General features: G+C 42.3%; 1 protein-coding gene across 1 annotated transcript in view; it reads left to right on the plus strand.

Moving 5' to 3' along the window:
* dok4 (docking protein 4) overlaps window positions 1–22,919 on the plus strand; it is a 107,883-nt gene extending 84,964 nt beyond the window's left edge. The window contains exons 3-9 of the mRNA XM_044197364.1: window positions 3,669–3,776; window positions 6,588–6,702; window positions 8,142–8,261; window positions 9,329–9,518; window positions 13,481–13,619; window positions 14,490–14,607; window positions 16,010–22,919. Of these exons, the coding sequence (XP_044053299.1) occupies window positions 3,669–3,776; window positions 6,588–6,702; window positions 8,142–8,261; window positions 9,329–9,518; window positions 13,481–13,619; window positions 14,490–14,607; window positions 16,010–16,155 (936 nt within the window). The 3' untranslated portion in view covers window positions 16,156–22,919. The remainder of the gene's footprint in view (window positions 1–3,668; window positions 3,777–6,587; window positions 6,703–8,141; window positions 8,262–9,328; window positions 9,519–13,480; window positions 13,620–14,489; window positions 14,608–16,009) is intronic.

The raw sequence follows: 22,919 nt of genomic DNA on the forward strand, positions 1-22,919 counted from the left end.
GTGTCCTCGGGCAAGCTTCTGAAGTGCCATATGCTCATTTATTGCAGATCACTTTGGATAAGAACATCAGCTAAACGCCATAATTGTGATTACAGAAGATAGAAAAATTATTTTTATGGATTAATGTCCAGGTGTAAATGTGAACAGGGGTGTTCAGTTAACTTCTCCTCTATCAATCCTAAGTTCAAAAGGCAGAATCAATGGCCTACTGTGCTCAGATTTCCTTTGAGAGGAGGTACAGGTGGGAAAGTATTGGTATTCAATTCAATTCAATTTTATTTATATAGCGCCAATTCATAACAGAAGTTATCTCATTGCACTTTTCCTATAGAGCAGGTCTAGACCGTACTCTTTATAATATTTTTTTCAGAGATCCACCAAATCCCACCATGTGCAAGCACTTGGCGACAGTGGCAAGGAAAAACGTCCTTTAAGAGACAGAACCAGACTCAATAATGACAATAATAGTAACAGAGCCAATAACAACAACTGTAGTAGCAGTTGTCGAGCAGGAACACAGGGGCAGCAGGTGGCCCACAACCACAGATCCAGACTCTGCAGCTCCGGAGGCAGAAATACCTGCTGAGAGCGACAGAAGGAAAGAGGAGAGAAACGAGAAAGCACAAAACTACGGGAGAGAGAAGATGTTGAGTTAGTAACATGCAGTAATGGGATAAAAATGCATATAGATGGAGAGGAGGAGAGCGGAAAGAGGTGCATCATGGGAAGTCTCCCGGCAGTATAGGCCTATAGCAGCGTAACTAAGGGATGGTTCAGGACTCTCCTGAGCCAGCCCTAACTATAACCTTTATCAAAGAGGAAAGTCTTAAGCCTATTCTTAAATGTGGAGATGGTGTCTGCCTCCCGAACCCAAACTGGGATCTGATTCCACAGGAGAGGAGCTTGATTCCATAGGTTTAATAGAGATCGGGCCTGAGCCTCTCATTCTCTCTCCCACTCCTGCCCTTGAGACTGAACTAAGCTCTTGTAAACAATCGAGAGGCTAAAAGAGAGAGAAGGAGAATGGCTGGACGAATTTTGCATATGAATTCATGTGCATATGTTCTGTGCTGTGTACAAAAAGCTATTTGGCAGATCACATTGTTTTGCAAGGGTTAACTGGGTGGCTAGTGACATTTTTGGAGTTAAACTCACAATCCTATGGTGGCCCTGAAAGCAAAAATTATAAACAGTAGATCGGTAAATAAATAAGTCATGGAAGTAAAACTATATTTCATGGGGAAGTGCTGGGGATGAATTTAGCAGTCTCAGTCTGAGGGAAGAAGCTGCTCTGTAGTCTGGTGGTCCAACAGCAGATTTCTGTATCTCTTTCCAGATGGCAGCAGGATGAACAGGCTGTGGCTGGGGTGCGTAGGCCTACTAGGGTTGGGCTGATGGCTGACGTCATCAGCCAACCCCCTTTAGTAACCTTTGGCTCTGGTACCAATGATCTTCTGAGCAATTTTAATCAGAGCCCCCCGGTCCTGGGTTCTCATTTATAAGCGTAAGATCCATATTGAAAGTGTACGTGCGCAGAAAAGTCGAAAATTGCCGTGCTCCAAAAATATTTCAGATTTATAAAACCATGCGTACACACACCTGCAGGCAACTTTTTCTCTATAAATCACAGTCCACCTGGAAACGTGCGCACGTGGATCAGCCTCATATCCCGCCCTCTACACGCCCACATTCAACCATAAATGGTCAGTTACATGAATATTGATGCATATAAATGAGCCTGCTTACGGTGAATCATGGCGACAACAGCCGAGAGGAAGAGAACAAAATACATTTTTCTGACACAAATCGAGGTGCTTGTGAGGTGGAGGTTAGTGGGGTCACAAACAAAAGAAAATTCTGCAAGTTTAACAGAATTATATTATTTCCAAAATGGGCTTCAGGGAGAAAGGTAAACTTTTTTTTTTATTATAGCAAATACCTGTTGGCTAACTACTGCTGGTAAAAGCCAGTTGCCAGAAACCCCAGAGTGGTTAGTAGCCTACTTGTATTAAGTTTCCTTAAGAAAGACAGCCATTTCTGAGCTTTCTTGACCAGAGTGGAGATGTGAGATGACCATGTCAGGTTCTCAGTGATGCTGACTCCCAGCAACCTAAAACTGTTCACCTGCTCCACCTCAGCTCCACCTCAGCTCCACTGATGTAGACAGGTGTGTGTCTTTGCCTCCTTTTTCCTAAAATCAACGATCAGCTCCTTGGTTTTGCTGACGTTGATCAGCAGGTTGTTCTCTGTGCACCACTCTGCAAGATTGTTGATTTCCTCCCTATATGAAGTCTCATCGTTGTTTGAAATCCGGCTGATGATGGTAGTGTCATCCGCCAACTTCACAACAGAGTTGTCTCCATGTTGGGGGTTGCAGTCATGGGTGTACAGCATGTACAAGAGGGGGCTGAGCACTCAGCCCTGGGGGGCTCCAGTGCTGAGCACTAGAGTGGAGGAGGTGTGACCTCCAATCCGAACTGTCTGGGGTCTGTTTGTGAGGAGTGTGCTAAGTTTTCCAATCAGTTTAATGGGAGAGATTGTGTTGAATGCTGATCAGAAATCAACAAACAGCATTTTGATGTAGGTGTTGTTGTTCTCAAGGTGTGTGAAGACTGAGTGGAGGGCAGTGGAGATGGCATCCTCTGTGGATCTGGCTGGCTGGGATGTTGTTTTTGATGTGCTGGAGAACCAGGTTCTCAAAGCACTTCATCAGAATGGGGGTGAGAGCCACAAGGCGGTAGTCCTTTAGACTTTTTGGTACAGGGACAATGGTGGCTGTCTTGAAGCAGGTGGGAACAATCTCCTGTGACGGTGATATGTTGTACTAGTATATTTGCACATGTTCTGAGTACACGGCCAGGGATGTTCTCAGGTCCAGCAGCTTTACTCATATTCACTCTCAGCAGGATTCTTCTCACATCCACGGTGGATTCTGACAGTGGCCGGTCCTCTGGAGGCGAAGTAGACTTGACAGCTAACTTTACCACCTGGTGTTGGTGTTGAGGTCTCTGCAGTCTCTGCTGCTTTCTCCACTTTGCCTCTTTGATGCCAGCTTTCAGTCTTGCTCTAGCGGTGTGATATGCTTCTTTATCAAATACAACCAAATACAGACACACAACCGAATACAGACACACAACCAAATACAGACACACAACCAAATACAGACACACAACCGAATACAGACACACAACCGAATACAGACACACAACCGAATACAGACACACAACCAAATACAGACACACAACCAAATACAGACACACAACCGAATACAGACACACAAAAAATACAGAAAATACAACTAAATAAAGTGGTTTAGTTAATTCGGCAAAAGTATCACCCTGTTTACAAGCTTTAGCAATTTCACCACATTTTATAACTGATAGAACTGATGGCTCAAACTACAAAAGTAAAACAAAAGCTGTAACAAACCATAGTTTTCCTTTAAAGCGTGAAAATGTGTGTGTGTGTGTGTGTGTGTGTGTGTGTGTGTGTGTGTGTGTGTGTGTGTTGATGTAAAGTACTTATTTGTTCTGTCACATAAGGTTTGGTTTGTGATGAACTCACTGTTTCTGACTAAAATAAAAGTAGTATTGAATAATGAATTACTTTGATTCTATCTCTGTGTGTGTTGGTGTGTGTGTCTGTGCGTGCGTGCGTGTATATTACAGATCTATCGGCGTTGCTGGCTTGTGTTCAAGAAGTCATCCAGCAAAGGACCTCGTCGTCTGGAGAAATACCCTGATGAGAAGACTGCCTACATCAGAGCCTTTCCTAAGGTAAGTGTGTGTGTGTGTGTGTGTGCGTGTGCGTGTGTGCGCGTGTGTGCGCGTGTGTGACAGGTATACTTTGTTCTGCAAGAGAAAACCAAAGATAAAGAGTTGACAGACACACACTGACAGGGATGAAAGCAGTCAGCCTTCACAGTAAAGTCTGAGTCTTTTTTGTCCCGAGCTCAGCGAGAATCATCTTTCATTCTTCATCATCATCACCTCTCCTTCACCTGACATTTTTTGTCTACTTCCGGACCAGACTACACTTAGCATCCTTCAACACACCAGTGGACTTAAAGTTTTTTTACACTTGCTAACCCACATTTCTCTATACTGAGTTCACTTTTTCAAAACTCTTTACCAACATGTAGCTCAGCACAACAGTTCATCCCACATCCAAAATGCACTAATGCAACCAAAACACTTCACACACATCTCAGAATCAACACGTGGGTCCTCACTGCACCCTTACAGACATCTGATCATGTGACTGTTGGTCATAAACTCTCCTCCTCCATGAGGACAAGATTTCCCCTGTGGGGTGGAGGAATGGAGAGTAAGGTGGAAAGAAAAGTTACACCGTCTTGGGATGGGCTGTAAACCACTCTGTGACTGGAAGTGATGGTGAAACGCCACATCAACACTTACAAAACCTTCTGGATTCTGCCACACTTGCCCCCCTTCCTCACCTGGCACAAGTGTTTCATAGAGGTCACCAAGGAATGAAATGAGGCAGTCAGTGTCCCAATTAGGAGTTTATGCATTTTTTAAAATGTTATTTAAAAGAAAAAGTACACGCTGGTATATATATTGACTGTCCTTTTATTCCAAAAGTCGTAAAGAAAGAAAGGGAAGTATATATTATAAAGCCTTGGAGGGCGGGAGTGGATGACCCCGGCTAAGAGTAACCGCCCGTAAGGGACGCTCTAAGAAGAAAAGGAAACGCGCCTGCAACGAGGCACGGATCATTTCATTGGTCAACACTTCACCTGGCATTCCATTGGTTGTGGGATTTTGACAGCATTATTGCCCAAAAAGTCAGAGAGCAGAGGAGAAATCTGAGAGCAGACGTTTTGCGAGCGCGCAGAAGCAGCCTGAGCGCGAGGAGAAGGGCCGAAGCTGCAGTGCAGGAAAGCTGGGCAAGCAACAACATGTCTGAGTGCCCCATAACAGCCCCATAGCAGTGAGCCAGTCATTCACTGCTTGTGAATGGTGGAAGGCTACATTGTCCCAAATGATTACAAAACGGACATGTCCTCTCTCTCTCATGTGACCGCACCAGGCTGTCATGCAAGGCATTGAGGAGCGTAATTAGGCGATCACTGTTGTATGGGCCTATGGTTGGTATATGGCAAAGGACTCCATTTGTGGAAATGGCTGCACAGATTGTAATGGTGGCACCCCTCTGTCTTGGCACGGTAACTGTCGCCTGTGACCAACGATATTACGGCCAAGTCTCCTGACTTTTGGAGAGATTGATTCCCGCCTCCTCCACATAGATGAACACACGATGTGTTGCGTCTGCTTCCAGATCCATTACTCTCTACATTCATAAAGAAATTACAACACAGAATATATTACAACACATACAGAAGGTGCTGTTTTCTTCAGTAATTGAATACTGTGCAGCAAGACAAACCCTTTGCAGACAGATCCTTACCTGTATGTATGCTATTCCCTTGCAATGGTACGTTGTACAGCTGCTTCATTGCCACCAGATTGTGTTTGATGATGCGGTCTATTGTTGCATCACTGACACTGTTCACACTGACAAATGTCCCCTGGTCAGCAATGGCCACTACCTTGATCTCCCGCAATCTCATGGCACTGTTGGAAACCACCATGTCCAAAAGAGCGGCCTCCTGTTCTGCAGGGAACATTCTCCCCCCGCCACCAGTGTGGGCCAGTGTGTTGATTCTGTGAAAATAATGCAATAGGCTGCTGTAAATATACAGTAATCAGAATTCTACTGTATATTTTGAAAGTCAGTTACTCTTTTGTAAATGGTTTTGGTGAAACTACAGTACTGCACTGTATTGTGGCAACACACTACAAAAGTATAGAAATTATTGTGCAAGAATGCAAATGCAGTGAAACACAGTACATTGACTGTAAAGGCTGGCGAAGTGACTTACCTATTTTCAATGCGGAACGTACGAACAATTGATGCCACAGTATGACTGCTCAGGTTTGGCTGAACCCTTTGACCAGCCTCTCTCATGGAGAGGCCATGATTGACTACGTAATCAATGATTGTTGTTCATTAAAGCATCTTATGTGAATGTCACGTCCCCTGACAGGGGCCCCTCTACCTGTACCACGACCTCTTCCTTGTCCTCGTCCCCGTCCTCGCTGAGGTTGTCGGTGGCAGCTTCCTTGATGCTTGGTACCAACTTCAACCTATTGACCTCTATATAAAATTGAGAACTAATTGATGAATGTGCACAGAGAGTTCACACAGGTGCTGACGATATTTAGAATTGAGAGAGCAGTTTCAATAGGCTGCTAAGTGTTTGAAATGTGTTGACATGGTTATTTAATTAGGTTTCATGTCTCTCTTTGAGAAGTATGTTAGCTGTTTTGAAAAGTGTGTGAAAACTCAAAGAAAATTGTGTGAAAGCAATGAGAAATAGTTAACCCATTCGCCGGAGAAAACCCTTGCTGTGCAAAGAAGGTGTGAGCATTAGATTAAGTTGACCCATGATTCGCTAAATGTGTGTAAGCAATCGAGAAAAACTGTAATCAAACAATAACAAGTAAGTTAATCTGCCCTGATGTCCACTTTGTTAACCATTTTACCTTCAACCTGTTGCCTAGGTGACAGAGATCAGCAACGTCAAGAATGTCACACGGTTGCCGCGAGATACCAAGCGACAGGCAGTGGCCATTGTGTTTGCAGACGACACCTCACGCACCTTCACCTGTGAATCAGGTAATGTATGGACACACGCACACACAACCGATTCAGCTCTGTATTGTCAGGACTCAACCCTAAACTTACTCTCAACACTCCAAAACACATCCTACTTAGTGTTTTAGTCTCATGTGGTAATTTGCTGTGAAATTGACTACTAATCTATTAATACCACTTTCACACACAAACCCTGTGTAGTGCCACCCAAGTTTAAACATGCATACTTACTGTTGATGCAGTCATGGGTTATCGCTGTTCACACCAGACCCAGGAGTGCACTTCAATTCAAATCAATTTTATTTATATAGCTCCAATTCATAACAGAAGTTATCTCATTGCACTTTTCCTATAGAGCAGGTCTAGACCGTACTCTTTATAATATTATTCACAGAGACCCAACAAATCCCACCATGAGCAAGCACTTGGTGACAGTGGCAAGGAAAAACTTCTCTATACATAAAACAGAAAAGGTTGGGCCAATTGTAGTTCCACACACAGTCAGTTCATTAATGGTTGGTTTACAGTACATCAGACAGTTAGTGGACAATGTAGGTAACGTGATGGATTTCTTTTCTTTATTTGGGCACTTTATGAAAAGTTTAAGGAATAGTGCAGCATTGTGGGAAATACACTTATTTGTTTGAGAGTGAGATTAGAAGATTGATATCTTTCTCATGTCTGTGTGTTAAGTACAGAGCTGGAGTCAGGACATATTTAGCCTAGCTTAGCTCTGTCCAAAGTTCAAAAATACACCTACCAGCACCTCTAAAGCTCACTAATTAACACAACGTATCTCGTTTTTGTAATCTGTACATAAACAGACAAAAAAGCACCAAAAAAAGCACAATTTGTGATCTTAGGAGAAGTCGCACACTAGAAATATTTCTTGACAAACATCAATTTATCCATCCGCTCAGCACTTGTTGATGCTTGTACAGCATCTCTGGCTATAGCGTGGGTTGCCAGATACAGTTGGGGAGCACAGATATTAAGGTTGCTGTAGCGGCACGATGGAAACAAACCTGGCAACCTCACTTTGATGACAAGACTTCAGGAAGCTGAGCGCAGTCAGTCCACCCGGCTGTTGTTCACCAAGAAATAGTTCAAGCACGTAACTGAGATGAGATTTTTATTTCTTTATCAAACTACTATTTCCAACGTCAAAAATGAACTTTTATGCTCCGGATGAAAACGCGTTTCGTTCTACATACATGGTTGTAGGTTGCTGATGTGGCTGCATCTCTATACCATATTTATTGATGCATGTATTCCTACTAATCCGACCTGCACCACAGCTACAGTTCAAGCCTCATGAACTACACACAATATTTGCCCTGTTTGTCATTAAATCTAGTCTCCAAACACCTGCCAGCAGAGGGTCGTCATTTCACCATTTGACTTCTTTGTTTCAGGAATGATCTTGACTGTATGTGATCTCTCTGTCTCTCTCACTCCAGAGCTGGAGGCAGAGGACTGGTTTAAGACGCTGTCAATCGAGTGTCTGGGCACACGGCTCAATGACATCAGTATGGGAGAGCCTGATCTCCTGGCTGCTGGAGTGCAGTGTGAACACACAGGTAATTCACACACAAACACACAAAATCAAACATGCAGAGTAAAGGTTTCCATCTCAACAGGTTGTTTAAGCTTCTACTGCCACCACCACAGATCTGTTGCTCCTGAAGCTCACTGCTGGCGGAGTGAAACGAAGCACCATGTATAACAGAGGAGCGATCTGTCTGTCTGCATCCTTCCTTGGTCAAATGGAGCTAGCAGTGACAAGGACTGCAGTGTAATTGGACATTCCCACTTGGGAGAATGCAAACTGAAATGTTTTTAATGCAACTTTGGAAATAACAATTTGACTTGCTTGAAACAGTTTCTGGAAGCTAGGGTCATTTTATTATAATTTTTCTAAAAAAAAAAATTAAACATTGTTGTGGGGTTTTCTGTCCATATTTATGCTAAATTGGTGTCTCCTGCTGTACTGGACGGTGACATTTGTACACCTAATGGTTTTAACAAAGATTAAACTAACTAATTATTTTGTTAGCATTCAACATTGTATCCTGTGACCCTCCCATGAGCCACAGAAGCTCTGTCATTATTAAATTACATTTGGGACTATTTATTCATATCTTGCACTGCACTGTAGCTGCACTGTAATTTCATTCCCCCGTTTAATCTGTTTTATTCTGTTTTATCTTATTTATTTTCTATTTTATTTTTTTCTTTTAAATCCTATTCATATTGTCTTTTTACACTGCCTTGTGTTTCATTTCTTAATACCTTTTATTTCTCATGTAAAGCACTTTGAATTGCCTTGTTGTTGAAAGCTGCTTTACAAATAAACTTGCCTTGCCTGGCCTTAGAAACAGCTCTGCTCTTAGATACCTATTTAACTTAACATGAATATGGACACACAAAAAAACAGGAGCGTGTTTCACTTAGACTGATGAAAGAAAACCTTTAATAAGAAATTACAATGAGCAATGAGACAGCACTAACCCACAACAGAGCTGACCTGTGGGGCAGGACTTTTTCTCTCTGTTAACACTTGATTCTGGTGATATTTCTGAAGGAACTCAAACTACAGTGAAAATAAGTCCCTGGGATTATTCTTGTCATTCCTTGGTCTCCTCAGAGCGTTTCAACGTGTTCCTCCTCCCCTGTCCCAACCTGGACATCTATGGGGAGTGCATGATGCAGATCACCCACGAGAACATTTACCTGTGGGACATTCACAACCCTCGCACCAAGCTGGTCACCTGGCCACTCTGCTCCCTGCGGCGCTACGGACGCGACGCCACCCGCTTCACCTTCGAAGCCGGACGGTGAGAACAGGAATGGGACGGCTGTTGGAGGGAGGGGGAGATGTTTGATCGCTGTCTGTCCTCAGATAAATACAGGTTACATACATCGTAGGTTGCCACACATTTACAAAGTTAGTGTCAAGTTAGGGACAACACAATCTTTTGGTATAGAAGTGTGTATTTAAGATGAAATATTTGACCTTTATCGGAACAACCACAGTGTGTGTGTGTGTGTGCGTGTACTTGTCAGTCAGCTTACGGTCAGTCCAAGGATATCTCACCCTCTCTCCCTCTCTCTCTCACTCACTCACTCACACACACACACACACACACACAGCTTGGTTGTGTTGGGCTGAGCAGCATGAAGAGATTGATTGAATAGATTAGACGATGAATCAATGCTGGGCCAGACCTCCTTATCTCCTCTTTGATAAAACGAGCTATGATTGGGTCAGCATGCAGATAATGGGGTGTGTGTGTGTGTGTGTCTGAGGTCTGAAACAAACCAAAATAGAAAAAGAGCCTTCTGTCTGTGGGTGTGTTGTACTGCATCATTCCCAAAGACTTGGCTTGTATGTAATGTATACATTTACAGCTAGTTTACTGCCATTCAATTTCATTAAGCTAACATTTATTACTAGACTCACAATATGGACACAGTAATGTGCATTAACTAAAAATGATAGAAGCAGACCATTTTAAATGAATTAGCTTACTATTAGTTGCTTGTGAATTGATGATCAGAAAGCCTAAGGGCACAATCACAACCACCAGTGCAAAATGGTAGGTCATCTGTGTGAAAGGACACCGAGGTTGTACAGAAGTGCACTTGTACTTTTCCGGCATTTATGTGGCAAAGTCTGTGTGCAAAAGTTTCATTTTTATTTACAGTGACAGTGTGGTTTCTACATTTTACTTTGTTTGTTTTAATTGTTAAAATACACAGAGTAGGACACAAGCTCAACACACCTGTTTTTACTTTGTGACATACAGACCCTCCTCTTCAGGTGGTCTCGGTCTGGTTGTTTCGTCCGCACCAGAGTTGACTGACAACATTCACACAAGCCTAAACATACTGAACCCAACAGGCAAATGCACCAGGGTTTGTTTGAACCGCAACAAACATGTAGGTGTGAAAGCACACCAGAGTGCCTGAGAAGGTGCGTCTCGGTCTTCTTCCAAGAAAACAACAGTGTAGTTCATTTGTGGTCTGAATGCAAAGCAGACCAACCTCAGGATTCTGTGATAATAGATATGTGAGGGTTACCTGGGTTATGGGATGTGATTGATCTCCTGTTTTTTGCAGTAGGATGTGTAATGTCCTCTTCATAACTTACCCACGTGAGTACGATTAATGTGGCCAGCTGGAACGCTAACGGTCTTAATGGTCCAGTTAAACGTTCTGCATGTTTAGACTTTTTGAAGAAGCATGAAACTCAGGTGGCACTTATTCAGAAATCCCATCATGCCAGTAAGGACTGTCATCATTTTGCTAATAGGCACTATTACACAGCTGCTGCGGCCTCAATTAATTCTAAGAGCTGTGTTTCAGTGGTCCTTAATCGTGACCTCTCTGTAAGCATTATAGAAATTTATGGAAGCAGCCCCCCCCCCTAACCCCTCCGAGGCAGGAAGCTGGTGCAAAAGATAATTTATTGGACACAGTACTTAAGTGAGTCTTAAAAAGGGGAGCAGAGTCTGAGTTAGGGAGAGCTGGGGGTTGAGCCGTGAACCAGGGAAGCGAGGCAGCAGAGCAGGCGGAGATGCCAGGCCGAGCACATCCAGAGATCCAGGGAGAGAGTCCAGAGATCCAGGGCTTGCAGAAGTGGGAATGAGGCGGGAGACGGGTCTAGGCAGGGAGTAACTGAAGGCACAAGAAACATGGGTTAGCATAAAACTCAGACAAGGCAACAGCGGAAAAAGAACGGCTGCCGCGAGACTAACTGGGTAACCAAGTCTACGACCTGGTGGTGTGGTGGAGTTGAAGCCCAGTATCTGAAGCAGAGTAGATTGGAGATGATTGGCCACCTGCCAGCCGACACCCACACACCTGATCCCACTCCTGTAATCAAGCACAGACCAACAGAGAGAGAGAGAGGGAGAGAGAGACTGCTGGCTAGGAGGAAGCAGAGAACTTGACAGAAAAAATGAGATCTGCGCTTACTTTAGAGAAACCATCACTGTTTATATTTCTGAAAATGCTGGGACCACTAACAACCCACGGATTCTTTGGAGTGCCGTTAAAGGTTGTATAAGAAACACAGCAATTTCCTATTCCTCTCATCTCAATAAAACTAGACGCCAAATTAATGATTATGAGGCTAATCTAAACTCTTTAGAGCATGATCAGCAACATATTGGCTTCTCAGAGGATAAGAAAAAACAAATTGAATCCATTAAATTAAACTTTCTTAAGAGCTAGAGCAGAATGTCTGATTCACAGATCCAGAAGAAACTATTATTTCAGTGGATCCAGACCAAGCCACCTCTTAGCCTTAAGGGTAAAAAAATGTATCACAGGGAAGTGTGACAACTTCCCACCCTCTCTTTTGGATGATTTAGGGTCCCCCATCACATTGACTGAACTAAAGGAAGCTATTGCGGGGATAAAAAAAAAGGGGTAAATCACAGGGAAGGGACAGTATTCCCCCAGAATTTTATTCCACTTTTTGAGAACTGTCAGGTCAGTTTCTATTGGATATGGTTAACTGTTCTATTGAAAAAGATTGCTTTTTAAAATATATAAATTTAGCTCTATAATCTGTATTACCTAAACCCGGCAAGGACCCTACTCTATGTAAATTATTGGTTCATTGTGACCACACAGGTTCTATTAAGTCACGGCTGGCCGACTTCTGCATATCATACATGCTGCAAAAGATATAATATCCCCAAGTGCTGTTTTTAGCCTGGATGCGAAAAAAGCAATTGAAAGACTTGAATGGGATTATCTGTGGATATTACTGAAACAAAAATTTGAATTGGGGTCAAAATTCATCAAAATGACTCACTTTCTCTATAAAAACCCTACAGCTAGGATTGTTACTGGTGGTATTGCCTCCCCCCAATTTCACATCACACTCTCTTGTCGTCAAGGCTGCCCCTTTATTCCCTCTCTATTTGCCTTGTCACTCGAACCACTTGCAAAAACTCTTGGGGAACATCCATCTATTTTTCCAATTACTTTTTTAATACCAGTCACTCAATTTCCCTATATGCTGATGACATTTTATTATGTCGATAAAGCTCCTACCTCCATTCCTCATATTTTAAGCACCTTCGCAGATTTCAGTTCCTTGTCGGGTTATAAAATACATTTTACACGATTATACGAGGTCCAGCTGCAGTCTGGACTCATAATGCTGATAATCAGGTATTTCTCTGTGAGCTCTTTGTGACACCAGATTACATAAATACACACATCAGGTTCAGTAAAGTACTGCATGACCTGGTGTCAATCAATCAGTTTCATTTCCCCACGTGTGTCCATGAAGCAGTGATGATGTAGGATGACATCACTAAAACTGTCCAGTGAATGAGTTACATGTCAGTCCACTTGTGACTGGCTGTGTGTCCTCCCCTTGGTTAGTGAGTAATACAAACCAGACTAGAGCTAAAAGGCAACAATGCATCATGTTTTTCTTTGGTCTTGACCGAATGAACTACAGTCAAGTGAACTTAGTCCCATTTGCATTTTGGCATCAGAATTTGGTTTGGACACAGTGTGGAAAAGCTTTAAAACTGACAATACTTCTGTGTTTCCATTAAATTTGTGTTCTTGTCAGAATGAAACAGCATTTACATCAAAGGACACTGAATCACTCCCTGGTATCCTACATTGATTAAATTATATTAGGTGTAGTAGGAGAAGGAGCTCATTAAGGGTTTCCACACTGTAAAATCCTCCATTATACTGCATTGGCCTCTTTGTCAGCCAGTGCTGTTTTTACACCGGTTTCATACTGAGTTGCTGTTGTGTGTAGGATGTGTGACAGCGGCGAAGGCCTCTACACTTTCCAGACCAGAGAGGGAGAGCAGATCTACCAGAGGGTTCACTCCTCTACGCTGGCTATAGCAGAGCAGCACAAGAAGGTCCTGCTGGAGATGGAAAAAAACAGCAGGGTGAGAGTGTGGCTAACACCCATGCATATACACGCACCACCCCCAACACACACACACACACGCTTTTAAGTGTGTTTTAACACAACATTGGCTTCCAAGGTTAGAAACATGACTCCAAATGAATGATAATGTTTCTCTGTGTCTGCTGGATGTGTGAATAGGCGACTGTTTGCTGACATGTTCACCATCAACTTTATAAGGTGATAATATTCCACTGTTGTGTTTCCAACTTGTTCCACTGTCCCCAAGTGGCCAAAAAAAACTTAATGCAGCTTTAAAGTGTTGGGGGTCAACAGGGATTGCTGCCTCTTCCTGCAGCGAGCGGTCTACGTCTCAGGTGGTGTTCTTACTGTGACCAGGGAACAGCTGAGACAGAGCTGCACTTCCTAACTCACTGCAACCAATATCAAAGTCTTAGAGACCAATATTTTATAATAATAAAAATATTCCCAGAGTTCCTCTATCTAAGTGACTCAGAGAGACTTCCGGTCCTACTGGGAGAGAGGGAGGACTGCTGTAGACTGGCGGCAAGATATGTAGCAGCCTGCCACGAGCTCCAAAGCTCTGTGAGCCCTCGGTCCCACATGGCTAATAATTAATTCATTTGTTGTATGTTTATATCTTATCTTATTCGTACCTATCTTATTCTTACCAAGCCCTATTGTTATTATTAATTGTTTATTTTGTTTATTTATGTTGATTATGACTGTATAGTTTATGTCAATATGCTTTGGCAACATGCCAGTAAAGCCACTTGAATTGAAGTGAAATTCACAAAAATATTTGTGGACATTGTTAATTGTGGTACTTAACATTTCTCATCCACAGTGCTCTTTTTAATCTGTGATGTTGTGTGTATGTGACTCCCAGTTGATGTCTATGGGTTCAGAGCCTGGCTCCTACCCCTGCACCCCCACCGCCATCCTGCCTCGATCCGCCTACTGGCACCACATCACTGGAAACCAGACCGGCATGGATCCTGGCAGCGGTAGGCCACACACCAGCCTTTAGACAATTTTTGTCCTTTTTTTTCTTATGTAGGCATTATATGGTAAATTACAGAATATGTATAATGCAAACTATGACATCTTTTATTGAGCCTGTACCTAATTTCCTGCTGCCAAACAAACCTGCTTGCACCAACATGGCTGGAGTGGAGATGATACACACCAAGATCAGAATAAACCTCTCGTAATGTTGAGTTTTGCCTCTTTCACTTAAATATTTTTTTTCATCATGAATCCACGATGTCCAGCGGTCGCTGTCTCTGTCCTTACATTGATGACAGACTGATCATGAAAGCGTCATGTTGTTGAAGTAAACCTGCCAGCGAGCAGCTTCACAGTCAGTTAAGTCTCTTTCTGGAATGGAAAAGAGTTTCCCTCATCTCAGGGTAAACAAACTCAGAGTTTTCACTAAACCCGCTTTCTGAAACAGGGATGTTTGGATATCGAAGTGTTTTATTACCTCGGGGTTGTTGTTGTTTGTTGGTCCACATTTGACCAGCGTGATTCTGCGGGAGAACCCGTCCAAGCGGTTTTAATTTACCCGTCTCCATGCCAACAACGTGCAACAATATTCCACGTGGGTTCAGTTCACGAAGTATTCACATTATCATCTCCCTTTTAACACAGAGGCCAAGTTTCTGCTTTAAAGTCAGCCAGTTTAGTATCCAAACACATGTCTGCACTGCGCTTTGATAACCTGATGTTAAAGAGTAGGCTAGCCGCCCCGCCTCTTCAGTCCTAATTCTTTCAAGGGTGCTTCCAAGGCCCACGGGACATTTTAATGTCATGATATGTTGAAAGCATATCAAGAATTAGGTTACATCATGTCCTTTGTTAAAGTATTCTCTTATGGGTTCAATCTCCTCTTCCATCCTTTCAAACTCAGTTTAAGATTTGTGCCAGGACACTGCTGAGAGCGGTAGGCCAGGCCAGGCTACACAAAGAAGGCATGACATTGAATTGTCACCGGGGACTTGGGTTCTGTCCAATCACAAACCAGAACTGTCGTCTCTCCTTTTTTGCAAATCTGATGAAGCAACACGCGAAACACGTAGTTTGCTCCTTTTTGTTGTTAATGTAATCTGTTAATTAATTAGTGTCTATCCTAGTATCCCGGTGTGCGCAGGAATATTTATTTTTTGGTTTGTCTCATATTCAGTGTTTAAATAATAGTTTGATAGTTTACGCTGATTGGCTTATATCCATCTCATGTCTGAGTGTTACGTACAAAGCTGGAGTCAGGACGTGGTTAGCCTAGCTTAGCATAAAGACTGGAAGCAGGGGGAAACAGCTAGCCTGGCTCTGTCCAAAGTGGAAAAACACACCTCTAAAGATAATGAATTAACACAATGTATCTGGTTTGTGCTTCTGCTCTGTCTGTAGGTGATGCTGCAGAAGACGATCTGCTGTCCACTCGCCTGCCTCCTGACCGCCATGCTACGCTGCCCCTGGCAAACACACACGCACAGTCCCAGCCGCACATACACACACACTCCCCGACACACTACCCCACCTACCCTGGACAGTGACACACACATACACACAGAAGAATGCATGCAGCACACACAATTCACTGAAAGAAACACACACTCTTACTCCTTATATTAGTTTTACAGCCCAACGTTACACCTCACAGGAGATGTTGTAGGCGGGACTTGCCAAACGACCATCCTGAATGCAGAAAGCAGGAAGTGAAAACTAAATTCCACAAAAGACTGCATGGAGATTGGGCTTCCTTACATGACCGCAGCATGACTGCAGCTCCTACAGTTTCACAGGAGATGTGGGATATTTGACATTTTTCCACACTCAGGCTGAGAACCTCTGCCTGGAAGATTGGCATATGTTGCCTGCTGATTAAAGTAAGGACTGAAAGCTCTCAGTAGGCTTTAAACCACCTAGATTGTATTACATGTTGTCCGAACAGGTCCAAAAGCAGAAGTGTTTCCACCTGTGCCACTCTCGAAGGCGGGGTGAAAAGCCTTAAGGAGCAATTTTTTAGGGATTCTTTTTACTGAATTTATACTAAAGGTTTTTATTGAAATTATGATTTAGATAGTAAATCTCTGGCAGTACGAGATTCAGCTGATAGCACATGTTGCAACATTGTGAAGTGAAATGACACAGCATTTGCTTTCGTTAACTAATGCTGGTCACTCATCACCAAGACACCTGCCCAGTTCTCCCCTGGTTCTGCTCGCACCACAACTCAGTTTCTCACTGCTGGCTGTGGTCCATCGTATGCATATGAATATGTATTTTCAACCTCATCAGTGTCAAAACTAGCACCGGGATCCATATTTGTTATTGTTAACATCGGCCTAGCTTGGCTTATTTCTCAGTTTTGAGGAAGACATGAAAACTGATGTCACTGTAGTGTATATTTACAGTAAACTGATAACACTTTATTTTATGGGTCAATTCATTCCTAATAATTACCTAATCATTTTACCAGGACATTTCATGGAGAGAACTATGTAATTTGGTCCTAATTATAGCAGAAATATGAATTTCCAAAGAAATGCTCCATTTAAATCCAAATAAAAATTAATTCCATTATTCATTCATTATATATATTTATTAGAAACATTGCTTTCCATATATGTTGAATATTTGTCAGTTTTCATGTGTGAAACCTAGTGCAACACCATGAATGCCTTTGAGGAGAAACTGTCCAAAAATGTGTGTTGATATCACATTTTTTACGTTTCGCTGCGTCAAGACTTCAAGGCGGGTCTTTCACTCCACCTTCGAATGTGGCCATTCGGAACAGGTATAAACACTTTTGCGATGTGTTTGATGATACACCGTAGAACTTAGTTCATCTGAGGCATATTAAAGCCTTTACAAACAAACCTATCTTGTTACCCAGCCACCTGTCTAGATTTGGTAGTTTTTTAGTGAGGAATCTGTGAAATGCAAAATTTTGGTCACATTTCCAATGTTTTTTATATGGTGTGTATACTTTAGGACTAGCAAGTCCGGATCTGATGTTCTAGCTTGAGTTTCTTACCCCAAGGGTGTCACAAGTTCCAGATGGCTGCCATGGGATTAACGTCAATAAGGTCTAGTGTGTTAGACTGAATACTGCGTGGGCTGGGACTGCATGTTGCCTTAATAGCACCACATGGACTGTGCTTGGAAATACACTGACACCTAGGATTCCCATGTGGAAAGTTCCCAGTGTACCAGTGCCAGCTGACACACTTGGATGAAGAATACTTGATAATTTCACTGTATGTCCGCATCTGGATCAATGCCTTTGATTTCGCTGATAACTGATGTGAAATGAAACTGTGATCGGATTCATTTTATGGATTGGCTCCTGTACTAAACAGGATATTCACCCGTAGAGCTTCAGACTCTCTCTGGGATGTGTGCTATCTCACCTCCTATACGTATCCTTTATTTAACCAGGTAAAAGTCTCACTGAGATTAAAATCTCTTTTTCAAGAGTGACCTGGCCAACAGAGCAGCAGAAACATTGTTACAATAATAAACAATAATACAAACAGACAAATACAACTGTCACACACTACACACGAGTGAACACAATATCCAGTTAATATGCAATACAAGGTCAAGGACAAAAATCCATTTATAATGCAGAAACAGGTAGAATTTCCTAAAACTATTTTCAGTTAAAGTTTAGGAGGAATTACAATGACCAAGAGTACTATTTTCTCGCTCTTTTAAAATCGACTTGAATTCCCCCTTAGTAATCAGCTCTGACAAGTTCAGGTCCTTCTGCACATTATTCCAGGAAGTGGAGGCAGCGTATTTAAAGGCTAGTAGCCACATGCTTCTATTGAGCTCTATTTGCACAACCCTGTCATTTTCTTATTCAAGGGTTAGAACTGGAAGAGGAACTTCCAATGTAGAGGTCAACATATATGGAATTTTGAAAGCCCATACTGATGATACATTTGCATTGAACCTGCCAATAACTGATATTCAGTGTCTTTACATTTGGCCCCTTGAATGCTAGATATTCATTTCTCCCTAAGAGTGTATTTCTGACAAGTAAACCCTAAATACTGAAGTGGGAACCTCTCCACTGAACACAGGAGAAAAACAGGAAAACATTGGCAAACACAGACTCTCTAAAGGGCCGAGGTGGAAATAAAGCAGGGGCATCTCTTCCTCTCACAGGGTCAGGGTTCATTTCTGCCCTAACGTCACACCAGAGCGGCACTTGAACTAGAAGGCATTAGGGCCAACTGAAGGGGCACATGGGGGAACTTGGGCTGCCTACAGGGGCTCTCAAGGTGCATCAAATGTCTTACATGTTATGTGACATCAGGTCAAATGTGAAGCATGGAAGTGTCCCGTGGGCCTCCAGACACATCATGGTTAAATAAAGGTGTTTGTCCCCAATGGTCACACTAGAGCAGCACTTGAGCATATCTGGGTCAAACTGAAGGGCACTTGGACCAACCAGAGGGGCACTTGGACCACTCAAGTACCCTATTATGTGACAACAGGGAAAAAGCAAACAATGAGAGAGAAATCCTGATGTTATAACAGTGTTGTAATCAGCAGACAGGTCGCCTCACTTTGAGTGAGATGGTAAGGGATAGTTCTAGTTTATTACAACTTAGATCTCTTTTTCAGAGTTTTGTCCATCATTTCTATCAGTAATAATACCATTGTACTCACCGAGATCTGGGAACACAACTACATCGCTCGAAAGAATGCTGACAGGGCAAGAAACACACCAAGTCAGATGATCAGACAGGCTTTAAACAAACCCCCAGGTTAGCCCAACTTATTTGGAAGAGAAAATGAAGAGGCACAGTAAAATTATTACCTAAACTGTTCCACTTCAACTTCTGCTACCTGACCTGATCTTGTCTGGTCCCGACAGAGTATCACGTTTCTCTCTCTGACTGTTCCAGTTGTCTGCTTCCATTTGTGTCTTGTGTTTTAAGAAGATACACATTGCCCAGTGGGGAGAGCCTTAGAGACAGCCAATGCGTGCCGATCTAACAGTCAGCAATGAATGAAATGTAGCAAAAATGGAGTTTTGGGTCTTGGGTCGGATTTGGGTCTCAAATTGATAGTACCAGTCGGGTTCAGCCGGGCCAGGTGTGAAAGATGCAGGTAAGGGCTGGGTTCTGGTCTCAGTTTTAGGCCCAAGCAGATCTCAACTAGTTGTGTGCACACAGATTTCCTGTCGAATCAGGAATTTTTAGTAAAAATTCAGATGGCCTCGCTTTCGGTTTTACCTCCAAACAATGTGGTTTAGATCATCTGGTTAAACCTGGCTTGTTAACAGCCTGTCTGATCATAAATCCAAGTTGTTTTTGCTCCGTTGTCTCAGATGTTCCGACATCTCATTAATAATTTTAGTGAGTACAAGGTTAAAATTGTAAAATGTTAAACATTCCCAGTTATTCCAGGTTTGAGAATAAGACCCAAGTTGTAAGAAAGCAGAATTACCCTTCAATAATGTCCTCATTCACATGGGTGTGTAGCATTATTAGCATCTTCAAAGGTCAAAGTCTTCCCAGAAAGGCTGTCAAAGGTGAAAGACAGAAAAGAAGATCCTGTTATCTTTCATCCAGACAGCTTGATTTTGCTACATACTGCCTTTGCCTTCTATTACACTTTGTTTGACAAAGAACTAGCTATTCATTTTGTTGGGACTTTAGAGGTGAGGTAGTGGTGGGGGGCGGCGATTAGCATGCCAGGAAGGACTGGCTGCCAGAACAAGAACGGTTGGATCATGTTTTCCTGAACTCTGGGCTCGTATGGGAGATCATCCTTTGAGTGCTGCCTTTTCATTCTGTCATAAGGGTTTTTAAGACTGTCGGTGTGATGTCTGGGAACACCGACCACCTTGACACCATTATAAAATGCCTCGTATCTGGATTGTGTCTAGATCTGATTAAGCTTGATTAATCCTGGAATCCTTGTGCAACTTACATTTCATGGTTTATGGTTTTTCTGTAACTTTAACCTGACAGGGCTACGCATTTTGTTGGTTGTTTACATGATGGAAGTTGTGTATTGTGTGTAGATGTGTTTTGTGTACTTACATTCTGTATAACTTGAGTTTTCTGCCCTCTGGAGACAGTCTTGTACATATTGCTATTTATTTCATATGAAATGTGTGTGTGTGTGTGTGAGAGAGAGAGAGAGAGAGAGAGAAAGCATGACATGAGGGTTTATTGGAACATGTGTTCATTTAAAATGCAGACATCATATTTTTGTACCTTGTAATGTTGAATAAGAAGATGATACCAGGCCTGCGCAGCTCTTCACACATAAATCTGCACCTGAGTGAACAACAAGATCACATTTCCCATCCTGTCTTCTGCACCGTCCCCTCTGACAGAGCTCACAATCACATGCTCTCTGTTCGTGCCTGCACCATGCTGCTGATTTTTGTAAAGAAACAGAGAGGCGTTTTATAAAGAAGGCTCAGTCAAGCAGTCTTGAAGGAGCTGAACAAACTGAACCAAGATTAAGCTAATGACGTCAGGCGAAGTCAAGTCTGCTTTTAGAGCAGTTTGTTCATGACTTTGAAACACAGACCTGAAACATCAAGCACAGATCACGTCAATAAAGCAAACACACACGTAAAGACAAAACTGTGATGTTCACAGCAACAGAGCAGCACATTTAAACAGATAATATTAGGAAGAAAATAATAAAGCGAAAAAACTAAACCGAAACGACTGCCATTAACAAAGCAAAGGAGAACTTTCGGCAGCATGTTCCACACCAGCTGTAGATGAACTCAGAACCCATGAACTCTTGTGTTAGCTCACTTTGTTACAGCGCTCTGCTTGTAATCATGCCATCTTTTTTTCAGATCCTGTTTGAGTCATTTGAATTTGAAAATGTTTGCACAAAATGAAACATGACAATAATTAACTTTGATGTATCAAATAGGGCCCAAAATTAGATAATTTGCAGTTTCTAAGAACAAAGTTCAGTTGAATTATGCTACTTGGTTTGTACAAGTGACATAATAGCCTTTGTATGATGAAAGTAATGTTTAAATACCTTCAGGCTGGTTGTCTGCCTCTCTAGTATTTTGATTGTAGTATTTCTGGGTGTCTGTTTCATTTCTTTCATTTACATGAGACCAAATGGTCTGTCTCATGTAAATGAGACCTAGGCTACTTGGTCTACTAGGCTACTTTCACACAGCTGTGGGCCAAACGTACCTTTCATTTCATTGAATTACTCGAATAGCCTGAAGCAAAACAAGACCAGAGTCTAAGAGCACAGTTGTGCTTTGAGCTAACTGCTAATGCCAGTAGGCTATCAAGCATGACATTGTTAACCTGTTGATGTTTAGCAGGTATTGATTTCCATTTTCACCGTGTTAGTTTAGCATGTTAGCATGCTAACATTTGCTAATTAGCACTAAACACAAAGTACAGCTGAGGCTGATGGGAATGGCATTCATTTTGCAGGTATTTGGTCAGAAACCAAAGTGTTGGACAAATAGAAATTTTGACATGATGATGGATCACCAACGTTAAAACAATATGAACATGAATGTCTCTCCCAGATTTCAGTGTAATCTCTCCAATAGTTGTTAAGACATTTCACTCTGAACTGCAAATGTCAACCTGCTGGTGGTTAGTTAGTAGGATTCATCATCTGGAAACTACGAATGTTGGTACCAGATTTTGTTCCAATCCATCCAGTAGATTCTGAGCTATTTCACTAAATAAGTGGAAATTTGACCTGCTGGTGGCGCTAGATTCATCATCAGGAGACCGTGAATGTCTGTACAAAATGTCATGAAATCCAACCAATATTTGTTGAGATATTTCAGTCTGGACCAAAGTGGTGGACTGACCAAACCTATTTTATGAGACAGAATTTTTTGTCTGGCTTTACTGGTAATATTTTTTTTATAAAACACCCCTCTGAGTGTGCTTAAGTGCAAAATGGAAGAGGTGATTGAGGGAAATGGCTGCAGAAAAGGATGGAAAATGACAGCGCTAACAGTTTTCCTCCAGCATGGTTTGAAAGCACCAGGCAGTTATAGTGTCTGTTTGTGATTGTAGTGTTATCACAATGAGTGCATCAGCTCTCACCAGTGGCTATCACCTCCCCTTGGCTTTGTAACTGATGACAAAATGTTGTTTTCACCCATTTACACTGTCTACACCAAGTGCATGTTTAGAAAAATAAAGGCCATTACTTACTCAACAGTGTAGCTCTCCAATGTGATGCCAATCCTTTGAATGTGAGTTTTGTTAATGCTTTGCCTTTTCCTTTTCTAAAACTATTCATGTAAAGTATTGGACATAAAGCTGAAACATGA

This window comes from Siniperca chuatsi, linkage group LG1 (assembly GCF_020085105.1).
Source record: "Siniperca chuatsi isolate FFG_IHB_CAS linkage group LG1, ASM2008510v1, whole genome shotgun sequence".
In the NCBI taxonomy this organism is placed as follows: domain Eukaryota; kingdom Metazoa; phylum Chordata; class Actinopteri; order Centrarchiformes; family Sinipercidae; genus Siniperca; species Siniperca chuatsi.